Source organism: Protomyctophum bolini, assembly GCF_963924005.1.
Source record: "Protomyctophum bolini genome assembly, chromosome: 7".
In the NCBI taxonomy this organism is placed as follows: domain Eukaryota; kingdom Metazoa; phylum Chordata; class Actinopteri; order Myctophiformes; family Myctophidae; genus Protomyctophum; species Protomyctophum bolini.
Genome location: NC_137868.1, coordinates 35,631,563 through 35,648,331, shown reverse-complemented (window position 1 = coordinate 35,648,331; position 16,769 = coordinate 35,631,563). Strand labels below are relative to the sequence as shown.

At 42.9% G+C, this 16,769-nt stretch overlaps 1 protein-coding gene across 2 annotated transcripts in view; it reads left to right on the top strand.

The window, feature by feature from the left end:
* LOC308318860 (receptor-type tyrosine-protein phosphatase U) overlaps positions 1 to 16,769 on the top strand; it is a 169,348-nt gene that overhangs the window by 120,677 nt on the left and 31,902 nt on the right. The window contains exons 13-19 of one of the 2 annotated variants that reach the window (XM_080768545.1): positions 2,274 to 2,310; positions 4,692 to 4,830; positions 6,594 to 6,623; positions 6,934 to 7,088; positions 8,785 to 8,972; positions 12,724 to 12,796; positions 12,962 to 13,038. In XM_080768545.1, coding sequence (XP_080624671.1) covers positions 2,274 to 2,310; positions 4,692 to 4,830; positions 6,594 to 6,623; positions 6,934 to 7,088; positions 8,785 to 8,972; positions 12,724 to 12,796; positions 12,962 to 13,038 — 699 coding nt within the window. The remainder of the gene's footprint in view (positions 1 to 2,273; positions 2,311 to 4,691; positions 4,831 to 6,593; positions 6,624 to 6,933; positions 7,089 to 8,784; positions 8,973 to 12,723; positions 12,797 to 12,961; positions 13,039 to 16,769) is intronic. The other variant, XM_080768546.1, reaches the window with a different exon arrangement.

Below are 16,769 nucleotides of genomic sequence, written 5' to 3'. Positions count from 1 at the left end.
GTCTCCTTTGCCAAATGGAAAATAACAGTCTTTATTAACACTCTGCAGTAGCTAAGACAATAGAGCGTCGCAGTCCCACCCCCTTTCAAAACGACGAGTGGCCCAGGAAATGATTCTCCATAGGCTTTTCAAACCGTATTTATATAAAGACGGTTACGCCTGACAAAGCCAACTCGGATCGTGACAAATCATGACAACAAACACAATATTTTGTGCCGATCCAATCATTTGAAAGAAGAAAACAAAGGCAGGATACAACACCATTTGTTTTGTTTTTCTTCTTACTAATTATTTGATCGGCCCAAAACATTGTAATTATTGTCATCATTTGTCACGATCCGAGTTGGCTTTGTCCGCGGCGTAACCGTCTTTAAATAAATACTTTTTGAAAAGCCTATGGAGAAAATGAATGGAGAATCATTTCCTGGGCCACTGGTCGTTCAGAAATAGCCCCATACAGTACCTGCAAATCCTGCATGGAGTTCCACATTATCTTGACTACATTTCCTGGTTGTTGACATGCATTCACATGTGATGTATCATGTGACATGATTATGGTTTGAGCAATGTGATTAACACATTGTCTGCTGTTGACGTATACTGTATAGGTTTTTTAACACAACCGATGCCACCAGCATCTTTCAAAATAAAGGCGCTAGAGTGCCAGCAGATAATGGCAGATTTGACTCTGAAAGGTCCCGCCTTCCGTTCCCCCCCAATATCGGGAGGCATAATCTTCTGTTCTTACCTCACGCTGGTGACGCTAAAGTCTCTCTAGAAGCGTTTATATTCCAAACGAGATGTATGCTGAAGTCAGAAATGAAGAAAGAACATTATGGTTTTGACGAAAAGGACAGGTCCCTAGATTAGGAGTTACGAGCCATTATTTTGAAGCCGTAAACAAGGACGTGAACGGCAGCGCTCATGCGTGAAACACGAGTACGGTGCATAAGGAAAGGCCAACCAACATCTATGGCTCTTTACTCGAAAACTACGCAACTGTCCTATGTGGTGATCAGACATTAAAGGTTCGGATCTGATTTAAAAAAAATTCATCGCATCACGATCAAAATATACGTTTCTCGTTTCTCAAGAAAGATAGCTCTCTCCTCCAACATTTCTAATTGTTGTTATTAATAGCGTTGATAATTAATTGACTTAGTTGTGTGACAGATCTGGAGGATGTCAGCTCTGAGTCGCTGCAGTGGAAGCTTCATGTCACCACTTTGCTTCCATCCCACGAGCACAGACAGCCACACATTGACATAGTATATCTGTATATGGTCACTATGAATCATGTGGTTCTCATGGCAAAGTGAGGAATATGAATAGTTATTTTTCATGGAAAACCAGTATTGAGTCGTTCTGCTTCTTATTTGTATTACTTCTGCAGCATGTTGTGCCTGTTCATCTGGGAATGCACTGAATGCAGATGAGTAAAAGTGTGTTTTCATGGAAACTGCAGTATTGTCCCTTTGCGGTATGCAAGTGTGGATTTACTAAACTGTACTGTACGTCTCTGGTGTTTTGTTAGAAACAGCCATCTGTCTGTCAGTTTCAGAGATTGTCATTTTCTATAAAAATCCTTCCTCTGTTCCTGCTGCATCACTGGATTAATACGTTGTTTAAGAGGACTTGGGCCGAAAATGGATTTTCAATTAAAAAGACAATTCAGCTGCAGTTTGAGGAAAGTGCTTTTGCTCGTTTTTGGACATGCATTTACATAATTGTCCCATAATGCCTGTAATAGCATCTGTAAGTATTAATTTGATAACGCATCTCCTCCTAGAGAAGATGAGGTCACTAAGTTCCTTTTGATAACGGCGATATGTCATCAGTCCAAATACAGCAGACCAAATTAATTCCCTTTTTGTAGTGGCATCCCATTGGTCCCGAAGCCTCCTCATTTACTCTCTTTCAGCTCTCATCATTTATTTAAGTCTCTCTGTTCTCTCAGTCAAATACTTCACAACAGCTACTCTGGTTTGTGTTTCCACTCATTTAAAGTAGCTTTATTGGTTTCTGTCCTCAAACTGATGATCCCAGCTGATCTCTGTGTGAGAAAGCCGCTACAGTGTAATGAAGGAATCCTTACAGATATGACCCAGCAGTCTTTTCTTTTGTGACTATTCTTCAAGTTTGTCCTGGTCCTTTTCAAGTAAGGAATATGGAAGAGGGGAAACATATCTAAATCCTGGCTTTTATCATGAGTCCATGCAGAATGCAAAGTACCACCAAAGCCCTCTGATCACCATGCTCTCCTTCTCTTTCAGGAAACCAGAATAAACTGCATCCGTATCGCTCGCAAAGGTAATTCAACTTCTTTATTGTTTTGGTTTTTCATTTAAAATGTGACCTTAAATGGAATGTCTCTTCATAGAATAAAGTATCAGAGAGCTTGAAGCTTAATTCATACTCTGTAGTGCCACAGTGTCCCTTGCTGGCATGAACTGATTTGCCGATGTTATGTATTTTTCTTCTAACAATGAGATTTTGAGAAAAGGGGCATGAAGCAGGGATGGTTTCAGTCTTTCAATCAGATGGTTTTTTGGGTTAGATTCTGGGACGCACAAACCTTTTGTGTGGTTCAGAAGATCAAATTACGTACATGCAGCTTCCCCCCAGGAAAAGGACAGGGAACTTGACTGTGTCCTGATGACAGTACTCAAAGCAGATCAGTGTGAATAATAATGTATCATACAGTAGTTCTCACAGCAGTGCTACTGTATGTACAGTAAGTGTAAGACTCAACTTTCACTGTTTTTGTGGCTGAAAAACAGAAGAGACAAAGCTCCACTCGAGCGTGAAGCTGAGAGACAAGACTAACCTCACGCTTCACTCCATCTGAGATGCGCGAGCACACACACACACACACACACACACACACACACACACACACAGTCAATTAATGAACAAAGAGCTGCGCAGAGTGATTTTCAATTAGAAGCTATGACAGGTCAGAGTGTATTTTCTGGTGGTCTCTGTACCATTAACATGCCCCCTGCATGACGGGGGTCCTGAGACGTTACTATCACAGGCAAAGTGGAGGCAAATGATTTTGGCTCTGATAACAAAGCTGAAGATTACATTTCAACTTCCAGGTGACAGTTTAATTAAGGATCCTCTGGCAGGCCCACCACAACAATAGACCTTCCATTTCTACTCTAAGTGCCAATTTCCCCCGGTGGGCAGCCGGCAGGTGCATGGATTCATGTGAAAATCTATTTCATGCTCGTGTTTGGTTTAATAGAAATTCTGGGGCTAAATGCAGCGGTGCCCGTCTTATCTGTCTAAAATGTCATAGAACTTAAATTGATTTCAACCCCTTCTACGTTTGTAGCATCTGCAATGTACTCCTATACCACTCAAGAGGCGTAATTTGAAATGAAGTTCCAGTAATCAGTTGCACAGCAGGCTGTGAGCTCGCTCCTCTACTTCTGTCTGGATGAAGAAGCTCACGGTCACACCAGAGCCTTTTGTTGTTCTCAGTCAGCCAGCAGTCTGTCACAGATACCAGGACATATTGAGATGCTCACTGTAACTCTGTGCAAAGGCAAACCATCACAACAACCTTCATCTTTGATCTACAGTGGGACTGTCCAGATCTTTTCCAGAAAGAAATCTCGTCAGATTTACAATTTACAATCAGGCGTTGAGCACCAATTACCCCTTTTGACACATCATGTGTTTTCAGTTTTTACGCTAGACGGTGCTCTTCGATAACCTATGAGTCACCATTTGACTTTCAGTGATGAAGTAAAGCAGGAAATCATGTGATCACAAAAAAAAAACAGAAACCCAGCCAACACAAAACATCCAACTGTTGTCTCCAATGAGAACATCATCTTAAAACATCTCGCTATGTAAGAGTTTCAATCATCGTCGTTCCATATCGTCCCACTTTCAGTGCTATTTGGGCTGAGGCCGATCCAATGCCCCTGGCTGCCGATAGAGAAGGCTAAAACATGGCTCTGTTTCCCTGTTCTTCTGCCCCAGATCTGCTTCATGCCCCAACAGGCTGCTAGCTACTGTAGCTTGCTAGCGCTCTCCATCACTGCCCCCAGGCCTGCTGTGACTTTGTGCTGCTCTGGAGATTGTTTTGGCTCTTCCAACAGGGCTCAGGAGGGGCTCGTTGCGGGTCTGTCAGGGACTAAAGGACACACTGACACCACTCGGGACAAACTAGACTGGCTTACTGTAGCCAGACACAGAAAAGAGCTTTGTTGTGCTATTAAAAATATATATGGAGCTTTATGCCAGTGGAATGAATAACCCACCATTACTATAATGACAGTATTTTGCAGTATTGCACAGACAGCAGGGCACGCATGATGACTATAGCGCTGTGTGGGATTGTGAGCAGAGATTACAACCCACTGTCATCGTTTCAATCCAATCCAATGTAAAAGATAATTATTTTGTTTGAAGTAATTGCAAACCTCTTTTTAAATCACAATCCTCTATTAGAACGACCCCTCCCCCATCCTTTTCATAATCAGAAACAATCCCCAAATAATAATTATTGTCATCATTTTGGATATAGTAATTGCATTTTTGCCTCTGCAGAGCCGAGAGAAAGGTGTGTGTGTGTGTGTGTGTGTGTGTGTGTGTGTGTGTGTGTGTGTGTGTGTGTGGTGTGTGTGTATTAATCTCTCTCTCTCTCTCTCTCTCTCTCTCTCTCTCTCTGCTAGCGGCCTGTAAGGACCACCGCAGGGCCCTGGAGGTGTCCCAACACTCTGAAGAGATGGGGCTGATTCTTGGGGTGTGTGCCGGAGGGCTGGTGGTCCTCATTCTTCTGCTGGGAGCCGTCATCATCATCATCAAGAAAGGGTGAGTGGCGCTCAGCTAGCCCATCTCATCTTGCTCTCTTGTATTAATATTATCGTGAAACGCTTCCTCTCTGAACAGTCCCCTAATCATTGTCTTCTATTAGCTGTACTCGGTGAAAGGATAGCATTGTTTAGGAGGGATACTGGAAGCACAGCTAGCCTGTATTGTTTCCAATCCCTTATGCTGCACCAGCGAGACCACGCAAGTTTATCTGAGTGTGAAGTATTTAATTAAAGGCTGATTCAATTCAATTAGCCAGTTAATTACACCCACCAAGCAGCGGTCTGACCCTTAAATGAGACAGTAATTGGCAGGAAAAGGTGTGCTGTTAAAGAAATCTGTCGGTGAGCAGGTTATTAGCCAGTGATCCCGAAGCTCTAGCTATCTAACTATTAGTCAAACAGAGCTAGGGGTAAGAGGAGGCTTTTAATGTGAAATCCTTGTTTTGCATCAATTTACAATTTACAATTTAGGCATTTAGCAGACGCTCTTAATCCAGAGCGACTTACATTAAGCAAGAACAAAAAGCATGGGGAATACATCACATAAAAACATTTATCATGAAACATGCGTAAGCTAAGAAAGTAACAGTGGAATATCTATAATGAAACTATACATATAAGCTATACATCTATACTACTATGATATACATTATGTACTATGACGTGCTATGACTACATACAGTGCACTTATGCTGTTTACATAACATGCTATAAGTCTGTATCAAATGCTATCTAAGTCTACAGAATTGCTATCTAAGGGGGTGGGGTAAGTGCTATGGGCCATGATGGAGTCTGAAAAGGTGGGTTTTCAAACTACGGCGGAAGATTGGGAGTGATGCTGCAGTTCTGACTGCAATGGGAAGTGCATTCCACAGTTTTGGAGCCAGAAGGGAGAAGAGTTTGGGACGTGTGGAGCGTTGTCCCGGCGTTTTTAGTGAGGGTACTTCCAGCTTCCCTGCGTTGGCTGATCTGAGTGAGCGGGAGGGTTTGTAGGGTTCGATCATACTTGCAAGATATGGGGGAGCCATACCTTTGGTTCAGCATCAGATGCATCAGATGCTTACCTTCTGCTGATGCATTACGACATAGTGTCTATCCTAAAATATCACAGAAGAATACTGTATGCATGGCCATTTTGGGAACATGCTAAACTACATATAATCATCTACAGAGAGTTGCTTTACTCTGTGTCTTAGTCAGCTGTAGCCATGTGCCAGCCTGAGGTGGAAAGTCTAGAATAAGATGTTCTACCACAAATGAAATAACGTATGCGCAATTCCAACTGACACTACATGCCAAGTGAGAGGTGGCTGAGGGCTCTGGTAATCATTATTAAACATGCTGAAGCCACACAGCATACTGTTGATGTTAGCGTTGACACTATAGTCCCCACAGTAGTCTGGACCGCTGTCCAATAAGCTGCCAGTTAGTTCTCAGACAATTGATCGCCAAATGGGCTTCTGGTATGAAGCATTAAAGTTGAGAGTTGAGACGGTGCTAAAGGAGAAAGGAGAAACGTGTTTCTCTGCTTTGGCTGTGATTGGGACTGTCAGTGCCTTGCTTGCTATAATGCTGTATATATGCATGTGTCACATGCATCCAAACGGTTCCCATCTCCACTGAAATCAATGCATCCCTGCCCACAGCTGGCATTGCTTGCAGCTTACATTCTCTTCTTTCTCTTGATTTTCTTCTCTCCTCCTCCTCTCCTCTTCTTCCTTTTCCTCCTCTTCCTCCTCCTCCATCCTCACACTTCTCCAGAAGGGACATCTACTCTTACTCTTACTATCCGTAAGTGATTGTTTTTATTTTTTTTTGTTTTACTTTTGCCATTGTTAATTTTGTGCTCCATCATATACATGCTTGTGCAAATGGCTGTCATCCACTAAAGTTGCAGCCAGGGTGGGTGGGTGCAAATTACTATGAAATGCATTCTTCATTGTCTCCTTTCCTCCCCTCTTGTACCTTCTCTCCTTTCCTTTTTGTCATGCTGTCTCCCACGGCTCCTTTCCTACTCTCTGTGTCGGTATCCCTCTCTCCTTCTCTTTCTCCTTCTGGTCCTTCCATCCCTCCTCCTTCTCTCTCCATCTTTATTTGATAGGAAACCAGTGAACATGAATAAAACACCTATTAGCTACCGCCAGGAGAAGAGCCATATGGGCTCTATGGAGCACAGTTTCACAGACCAGAGCACCTTGCAGGAGGATGAGAGGATGGCACTGTCTTTCATGGACGCACACACCTGCTCGGCACGCAGTAAGACGCACGCACGCACACACTCACGCACACTTTCATTCACAGCACAGATCATTTCTTCATACAGTGTCAGTGTGCATAGTGTGGTGTCTATCAGAGAACCATTCACACCTGAACCATTCTGATAGGAAACAACCGTATGACAAAGTACCTTCACCCAGACTTCCCCTTCATGCTTCTTTCCCCCCAAAAAAATCCTGATCTCCAATCTCCAACACAATGCAATGTGTTTCTAGATTGGCTATTTTAGCGACAATCTAGTAAATGTATGCCATTAATTTACAAAAAGCGAAATAAAGAAAAGTAAAAAGTTACAATAGGCAAGCCATTAACCTTACTCAAGTGCTGTCTGCCGCTGTTCAAGAAGCGAACCAGAGGACTGGCACAATACCCAGCAGGAGATTGAACATTCAATGAATCTCAAGTACGGCAAAAAGAGTGGGACGGGGCAGGGAAAGAACTGCACACAGAGAGTGAGAGAAACGGCTCTCTGCATTCTGAGTAATGATTTGCAATTCGAGTCCGGCTTTGACTCCTTTTGATTTCCTCAAATACCCTCGGTCTCCTGCAGTATACAATATGAAAGAGATGTTTATGTTCAAGACGCTTATCCAATAATATCAATTTTTGCATGCTTTCTTAAATAAATGCATGTGTTCAGTCCAATATGATGAATACTGCAGATGTCAAAATGTTGTATTTTCCGCTCCGATAAAGTTGTTTGGGAACATCGAAGACCGTTTGCAGATCTTTTTTTTTCTCTCTTCAGTCCAATATGGCATAAAGTAAAACATAATGCAAATTATATTGTGTTCATGTTTTTACAATTATTTAAATGTTCTCTACATTTAAGCTGGAATCAGTTAAATGTGATGTCTTACCCTCATGTGTACTAGCATGAGGCACAGTATCTTTTTTCTGCAGTGCTTAGTGTGATTTAGTTCAGGTGTGCTACAGAAGAAACAAGCAATTTCACAGGAAGCATATTTTGTTGATGGACAGTTTTCCATAGGCGTGTTGGCAGGGATGTCATCGTTAAATTGATATGGCAACGTACGCCTCCTATTACATTGGCAAAGGATATTGTACCGTCCAAAAAAAAGGGCCCATATAGCAGTGCTTGTCCAACAGAAAATCTCTTGTTAAGTCTGCCTCGTATTTATTAGCTGTCACTCTGTACCCAGAATGACTTAAAATAAGTGAGCGAGACACCTCGACAGAAGCCGTGGAGATTGGGACGGGGATTTTGTATGCAAGCTTCTATGCTGTACACACACAGAGGGGATAAACACATATTGTATGAATTAACCACCCTAACCTTTCCACATCACGGAAAGCCTGTTTTTTTGTTCTGAACTGTGATCCAGTCTAAGCCAGGCACCACTGTGTTATTGTTATTCCAAATTGCCAAATCAAGAAGCCATAGTGTCTCCAGTCACTATGAGTTAGAATTAAACATGAACATACCAAACAAAATATACTAAGCAGTATTTGAAGAAATTAGTCAAATTCATAAGATTTCAGAGTTTGATATAGGCCCTACCACTATGATGGTGGTTTGTGAGGGAATTCTTTTTGGGAGTACGTACAGACTATTATCTGTATTCACTGATTCTCACTAGACTGCAGAAAACTGCAAAACGAGTTGGTCTCATTCTAAAAAGCCCTCTGTCCTGGTCCCTCCTCCCCCTTGCAGGCGAGGCTCGCAGTTCAGTCAACGAGTCCAGCAGTCTGCTGGGAGGCTCCCCGAGGCGTCAGTGTGGACGTAAAGGCTCTCCGTACCACACGGGACAGCTCCATCCTGCCGTCCGCGTAGCTGACCTCCTCCAGCACATTAACCAGATGAAGACCGCTGAGGGCTACGGCTTCAAGCAGGAGTATGAGGTGAGATTCTGAAGTATTCACTGACACTATACAGTATGCACTATACACTATACAGTATGAGGCCATATGCACAAGTGTGCATTTATTTGTAAGCTATTCTTGGGGATTTCCTGCCTTTAGTACAGTGGAGACTGACAGACTGACACACAGCAAAGGTCTGCCGTGCTCGGGGTGGGAGCCATTTAGTATACAGCACGTGGTGCTGCAGGCTCTGCTTGCAGCTTGAATGATGGACATAAGAAATCTATCTATCTATACTTCAATATAGCTGCATAGATAGATAGATAGATTTCTTTATTTTTGTGTCATGCACCAAAGGCGCCTAGCCCACATGGGCTTACAGGACACACCATATCATTACATTCAATATTGCATTGTGTACAATAAACAGATATGTTTTGTTGATATTCCCTTTTCTTTTTTTCTTTTTTTTACACAAACAAAACATTCTGCCTTATTTCCCACGCCCTGCATAAAAAGTCTGCCAAGGCAAAAGTACCTTTCCTAAAACAAAATTCCAGTTTTTCATAGTCCTCCAACCAGAAAAAGTCAGCACAGATGGTTGTCATTTTACAAAATAATACATGTCTTAATTCTTCATATAATGGGCAGTAAAACAAAAGGTGAATTTCATTTTCAATTTATTTTAAATCACACACTAGACAGACTCTGTCCTCCTCAGGAGTACCAATGAATCTACCCGTTTCTAAAGCTAATGGTAAGGTCCCAGAATGCAGCTGTGCACAAAAAGATCTCTGACTTTTGGATATATTTTGTGTAACATAAGGATCAGGGCCATAATTATTTTTAATAAGACGATATGTTCTTAGTTTTGGTTTGTACCATAATTCAACGGCCCAACTCTCCTTATACCCAAGGAACATACAGTTCTGTATTTCATGAATATTACAGTGTAGTCTATTTAAATAAATAAATGATGAATTATTCTTAAAGAATAAAGACTTTACTTCATTTGCCCAGGGGTAACCATTAGAAATGTCCCAGTTAAAAATCTTTTTGGTCAGTCTGTCATCGGACATATTAACAAGTCTATTCCATATTGAAGTCATGAGCGTTCAGATATTTAGCATAAAGTGAAGCATATGGTAGGTGTGGGCGGTGCAGGGTGCCATCCATCCTGTTCTGACATCTTCCATATAGACTCTCCTTATTGCCTCTGAAATTAATTAGCAGGAGTTAAGAGACATCAGAACACCATGCTGACACTACTATAGACTATGAATAAATCATCCTCATCTGGCCTTAAAGAGGACCTCTGTCACCATGGCAGACCTGATGAGTACACACACACACACACACACACACACACACACACACACACACACACACACACTGAGAGAAGGCTTTACGCTCTCAATGTATCACAGAGTCAGAACGCGTTGCTTCTCGGTAGCAGACATTATTTGTCCTGCTCTCCTGCACAAAGCTTGGTGGAGAGAAGAACACTCCTTGTGTGTGGAATGCTTTATTTCAGATACAGGAGGGTCTGTGTAGAGACTAGAGAGACAGGAAACCAAAGGGTACAGAGAGAGGAGACACTCGCGCTCACAAGGAGCATATCGACGCTGTCGGGCAGAAACCTCATACTGTAGCAACATTTTGATGCAACTTTTTTAAATTAATGCCTTAATCGTTACACTTAAGAGTGTAGCAGAAATAGCAGAACTACAAGCTGTATGATCTGCAGATCCACTATTTTAACTATTTTTTTAAGATTTAAAGGTTAAAGTGAAAGAAAGTGTTTAAATGTCTGTTTTTTACATTTATATATAACTATTAACAAGAGAATGTGACTAAATAATTACTACATTGGATCCATTGAATCTCAGGTTATTTAAAAAAAAATCACTTCCAGAAAAGTAACCGTTTTGGACATACAAGGTTTCTACCTAACAGCAGCGATATGGGCTGGCTGGCTGGGTAATGAAGAGAATTATTCTGAATCAAAATACATTGTTCCCAACCTGCTCACAGCTCTGGCACATAATGTAAATGGCTTTCCTTTGCGTGGCAGATAGTCATTTGGCCGGTTACGCTCTCCTGCTCTTTATATAGAGGTTGATTTAGCTTTTCCACTGAACTATAAAATAGAGACAAGTGTACAGATAGATAGAACATTGGTTCTGCTGTTGGTGTAATAACCTCCATATCCATAGTTGTGTGAGTACAGGGATACGGTCATACGGCCTCCTCCCGCTGGGATGATTCTGTATGTTAGAGCAGGAGAGCTGCTCTGTTAGCCATGCTCCTCCGACACTTTTGAAGAAGAGAAAACATCTTGCAGTAGTTCTTCTCTGGGCTGCACTCCCTAACGGGCACAGCATACTCCTCACTAGTCCCCCTGTGGAACCACCAGTGTACCAGTTCTTCTCTGGGCTGCACTAGTCCCCCTGTGGAACCACCAGTTCTTCTCTGGGCTGCACTAGTGACAGTCCCCCTGTGGAACCACCAGTGTACATCCATTAAACTCTCCCTCACGAGCAAAACACAGGCCACTCCCCAAATCCACATATTCACTCTAGTGTTTGCCTCTCTCTCTCAGTTTTAACCGCGGGAGAACAACGGCGAGCGACACATGAATTTCATTGGGATATCGCCTAATCGCCCATTATTGCCTCTCTCTCTCTCTCTCTCTCTCTCTCTCTCTCTCTCTCTCTCCATTACAAAGGAAAATGATGTGATCTCACATTGTGCTCTCCTGCCAGGTACTCTTTATTTCCCTGTGGAACGCAGAGGTGCTGTTAAGACATTGATCAAACCTCTGTGGCCAGTCCTAAAGAGACTGTGTGTGTGTGTGTGTGTGTGTGTGTGTGTGTGTGTGTGTGTGTGTGTGTGTGTGTGTGTGTGTGTGTGTGTGTGTGTGTGTGTGTGTGTGTGTGTGTGTGTGTGTGTGTGTGTGTGTGTGTGTGTGTGTGTGTGTGTGTGTGTGTGTGTGTGTGTGTGTGTGTGTGTGTGTGCGTGCGTGCGTATTTTTGGCGGAATAAACAAAGCAAGCCAAATCAGGTCAATAAACACGATCGCATGAAACGGCAATGGAGAGGTTGAGGTACCATCTCCTCACGGTGGGGGCTCCTCACTGGCAGGTGAGCCAGTAGGCTATAACAACAACAGTTGACACTTCTTCTAGGAGCAACCTATTATTTGTGTCCGGGTAGCTCAGTCGGTAGAGCACTCTCCTTTGGACCAACAAGGTCATGGGTTCGATAATGGACACTGCCAACGGCCTATGACTAGCAGGGCTTGGGTGTGGAAAGTTGTATGGTAAGTACTAGGAACTGATGATAGGTGTGACACTCCTCCTCAGCAATCACACTCCCAGAGGTCTAGTGCATTGTAACGGGGATAGACTGCGTTCTCGCTTATTCCAACAATAAGCCTCTCCGACCTACTTACTAATGGGGAGTAGCAGTGGGGGTTCTACTGTAGCAGTCTCTGTGTGACACTTTGAATACTTACAGTAACATGGATAAAGCACATAATCACTCCTTATCTCAAAACGTTCTCTCAACACTACTGCCCTGTTGATGTAAACCCCGGCTGTGCTTGAGACTTCACTTGTTGATAGGATTTCAGTGTGATAACCGTGAAAAAACAATATTTCTTATCACACTTAAACAAAAGAAAGAAAATGCTGAAAAGCCACATTGGCTTATCTAAGTTGGCTAAATGGTTAATAGGGGAGGTTCACAAAGCCGCTATCTCCATCATAAGAATGTCTTGTCTTCCACAGAGCTTTTTTGATGGCTGGGACAGCACAAAGAAGAAAGACAAAACCAAAGGGAGACATGATACCTTGACGGGATGTAAGTTACCAGGAGATTTTCTGCCCTTTGTGAAGTAAAACGTCAAATGTCACAGATCAAAGACTGAGGGGCTGTGTCCAAAGAAAGCATTTTGTCTATGTTTTGTTATTGTAATATTCCTATGCTGTTTGATTTTATTCCTATATAATTTTTCTACCATCTCAGATGACCGCCACAGAGTCAAGCTCCACCCACTCCTGGGTGACCCCAACTCTGACTACATCAACGCCAACTACATCGACGTAAGTCTCACCTACCAACCAATCAGAGTTCTATCTTCACAGTCCACTGAGGTGCTTATACAACATGACACAGACTGTCATGGTGCTACAAAGAATCAAAGAATCAATCCACACAAAATAAAGTGCAGATTTCTTTTGTTTGTTTAAAGTCTGCATTTACTGTATCTAGTCAAATTCATCAGTTTGAGCACACCAAGCTATTAACTGTGCTACAAAGACACAGTCCAACTCCAAGTGTTTGTGCTGCAAACCAGCCGGTTAGTGTTGTTTCATTGGCGAGTGATTTGTTCAAAGTCATTCGCTCTTTTTGGTGAACGGGAACGAACTTGGTCACTACCTCAAAAGTAATTGTTCCTCGAGTCCTTCATTTTCCTCTGTGTGGAAAGCCTGGTGACGCAAAGTTCCGTCAGTCAGTTACAAAGTAAACATTTTGTCTGGCTGAAGAGAGACGTTCATTTGTCGTCATTGGACTAAACTATGTGAGGAAGGCAGAGCTGGTAGCAAATCATAGGAACTAATCTTTTTAGTGAACAGGAACTAAATGACTCGAGTCCCAGAAAATAATGATTATTCTCACCACTACAGCCGGTACTGCTGGCCCACATTTTGACCTGGTATTTGTTCCTGAAAGCTACGGACAATCAAAATCTGTCATAACACCGAATCCCCAGTCCCCACCCCCTGCTGACTTGAAAGAATACCCTTTATATGCAGTTCTCAGAGGTAAACCCATAAAAAAAAATGAGAAAAAAGAATACGCAAACTGGATCAGAGTTTTTCTTCCACCATCGTAATTGATGTTTCGATCGCAAGTCGCTCTTCCTCTGGAAGAGTGCTGAGGAAAAGCCACTTGGACTGCAAACGATGGTGGAAGACCACCAGGGTGTGGATTCTATTTTTCCTTCATAGTCTGACGTCTGTCCTGCACCTGGCACTTTAGACTGGATGTGCGTGCTTGTCCGTTTGTTTATATAAACCCATGAGACACTGAATTAAGTAGACATGATTGATGTTATTCAATCGCTGGATAGAGTTGATCCCCTTTCACTGCTCACCTTCACTGTCTGTCAGGCTGCTGGATGGAAGGAGGGGGGGGGGGTCACGCGTTATGTAATGTATGTATTTGTCGCTTATATGTGTCATTCTGTCTGCATGTTGTTTTTGTTTGTTTTTGTTTTTTCCATCGACATTAACAAGAGGTTTGTGTTTTCCCCAAAATGAAAAATGGCAGTTGGAAGGTAGGAAGCACATTTCAACATAAACAAGGGATATACTGTACCAAACAAAATAGTGGAGTTTCACCAATCGAAACAGAAAGCTGTGTTGGACATATCCTTTGTCCATTGTGATATTCAACTTTTTCAGTCCATCTGTGAAAAGGTGAATAGAGGCGATCTGTGAACCCGAAGCCACCCTTTTCACCCTCGCTTCACATCAGAATCCATGTTAACACTTCATTTATGATGTCATGTAATCGATGTAAAGTGGCTTTGTAACCACAGACAGGTCATGGTCAATGGTAAATGGTGCATTTATATAGCACCTTTATCCAAAGCACTTTACAATGCATTACCCATTCTCACACACACATTCACACAGACACCAACCTGCTCTCCGGGATCATGATTTGAGCAGCTTGTGACTCTTTCCACAGACATTAAATGGAAAAGCTTTATTTTAATTTATCTTTCATTGTGAAACGTATCGGTGTTCAAAGGAGAGGTGAAGACATTCAAGGTCTCTTGGCTGCTGGCCAGACTTTGTGTGTATGGCTTAATTGTGTATGCAGTGCCTTATTATAGTGCAATACAGTGCCTTATTGGTACAGTGCCCTTTTCATGGGGCATATTAAACTGTACAGTATGCACATGTGCATACTTACCTGGGGAACATAGGGATGACTGCACACACAGGTGTTGACACACACGCACACAGGCGTTGACACACAGGCATGCACGCACGCACACGCGCACGCGCACGCACACACACACACACACACACACACACACACACACACACACACACACAGTCTCCTGTCGCTCCACCTGTCTATAACTACTCTCTCTCTCATTAACTGGCCTGTATGTCTCTCTTTTAACTCCCTGTCCACATCCTCCACTTTGGACCCTGTAGATTCGGATTAACAGGGAAGTAAGTACTTCACCACTCTTCTTTCTGCCTGCCCCCCCCCCCCCCCCCCCAACACTACATTTCTTTCCTTTTTGTCCCTTGTCGCTTGTCCCCCTTTCCACCATCTGCAACCTTGTACATTCCCAAGTCCCATTCGGAGGCAAAACTTTATATAAACATTATAACATTACAAAGTGTGTGTGTGTGTGTGTGTGTGCTCGTGTCACTTGCGCGCGCGAGTGTGTGTGAGAGACATAGACATGGACAGACTTGACATCTATATACAGTATGCACCAAGTCTCTGTATGTACGTAATGTAATCCACATAACTCGAGAACCGTTCGCCCCACCGAGTTCAAATTGGACACACGCTTAGGGAGTGCAGTGCTCGGTGTCGAATCCATCGGGTAGTCGGTTGTCCAGAACCAGCACAAAAGCCTCAGCCCGGGCTTTGGACATGATCACCCCTATATCTCCATATATGGAGCTGGCCTGTTCTGACATCATTCTGACATAGACTGCATATTTAGGCATGGCAGACTCTTTTTGGGAGTCGCTGAGGGGGCGCTTGTTTTACAGGTCAGGGTTAAGGTTTAGGCATAGTTTTTGTGAGGTTAGGTTTCTGGTTTAAGGACTTCAGTGTTTTGTACCATACAGTTGTAATTACATAAACACAGTTACTCGTATTAGCCTGTATGTTTAATTTTATTCCCAACATTCTATTTGTGGTTCTATTTTTCACCTATTGTTTAGGTCTGAGGTAATCAGGTCTTTTTCAACATGCTGTGTAGGAGGTAATCATTCAGATTTTTGTTTTCCTGATATGCTGGTATGATTTTGTATTTGTTTAGTAGGCCATCTGTTCTATGCTCAAAGTTTCTCTTTATTTTCAAGTTTTTAGTCGGTGCTGTAAAACAAGCGTCCCATCAGCGCCCATCGAAACCCAGGCTCTGCAAAAAAGAGAGATGCCTGATAAAGAACTCCATATATGGGCATAAAAGGGACACAACATAATAAATGGGTGGGGGCATGCATTTCCAACTTGCATCGTTCCAAGTAGTCCAGTGCACTGATGATCTACGGGTGATCACACCTGATCACCCCTAGATCTCCATATATGCAGCTGGCCTGTTCTGACATCCGCATAGACTCCACATTTGGGCATGCCTGATAAAGAACTCCATAAATGGGCATAAAAGGGACACAGACATAATAACTGGGTGGGGCATGCATTTCCAACTTGCATCGTTCCAACTAGGCCAGTGCCCAATAGGCACCGCTCTAGACTATCTAAAAGCACAAAAGCCTCTGCCTGGGCTCTGGACCTGATCACCTCTATATCTCCATTCTCCATATACTGTATGAAGCACTTCATATTTGGACGTATCCTTAGCTGTCAACGTACGGGTGTAATTTTTTAACCAGCCCAGCTGCGCAAAATGTTGGGTATATCGGAAGGTCAGGTGTTCTTTCTTTCAAGTAGGCCAGTGCCCAATGGGCACCGCTCTAGTATTAATAATATCACAAAGCTGGGCATAGCCGTAGCCGTGCTCAGCCAATCGGTTCATCTCAAATTTGGTACACACAAACACACAACCCCT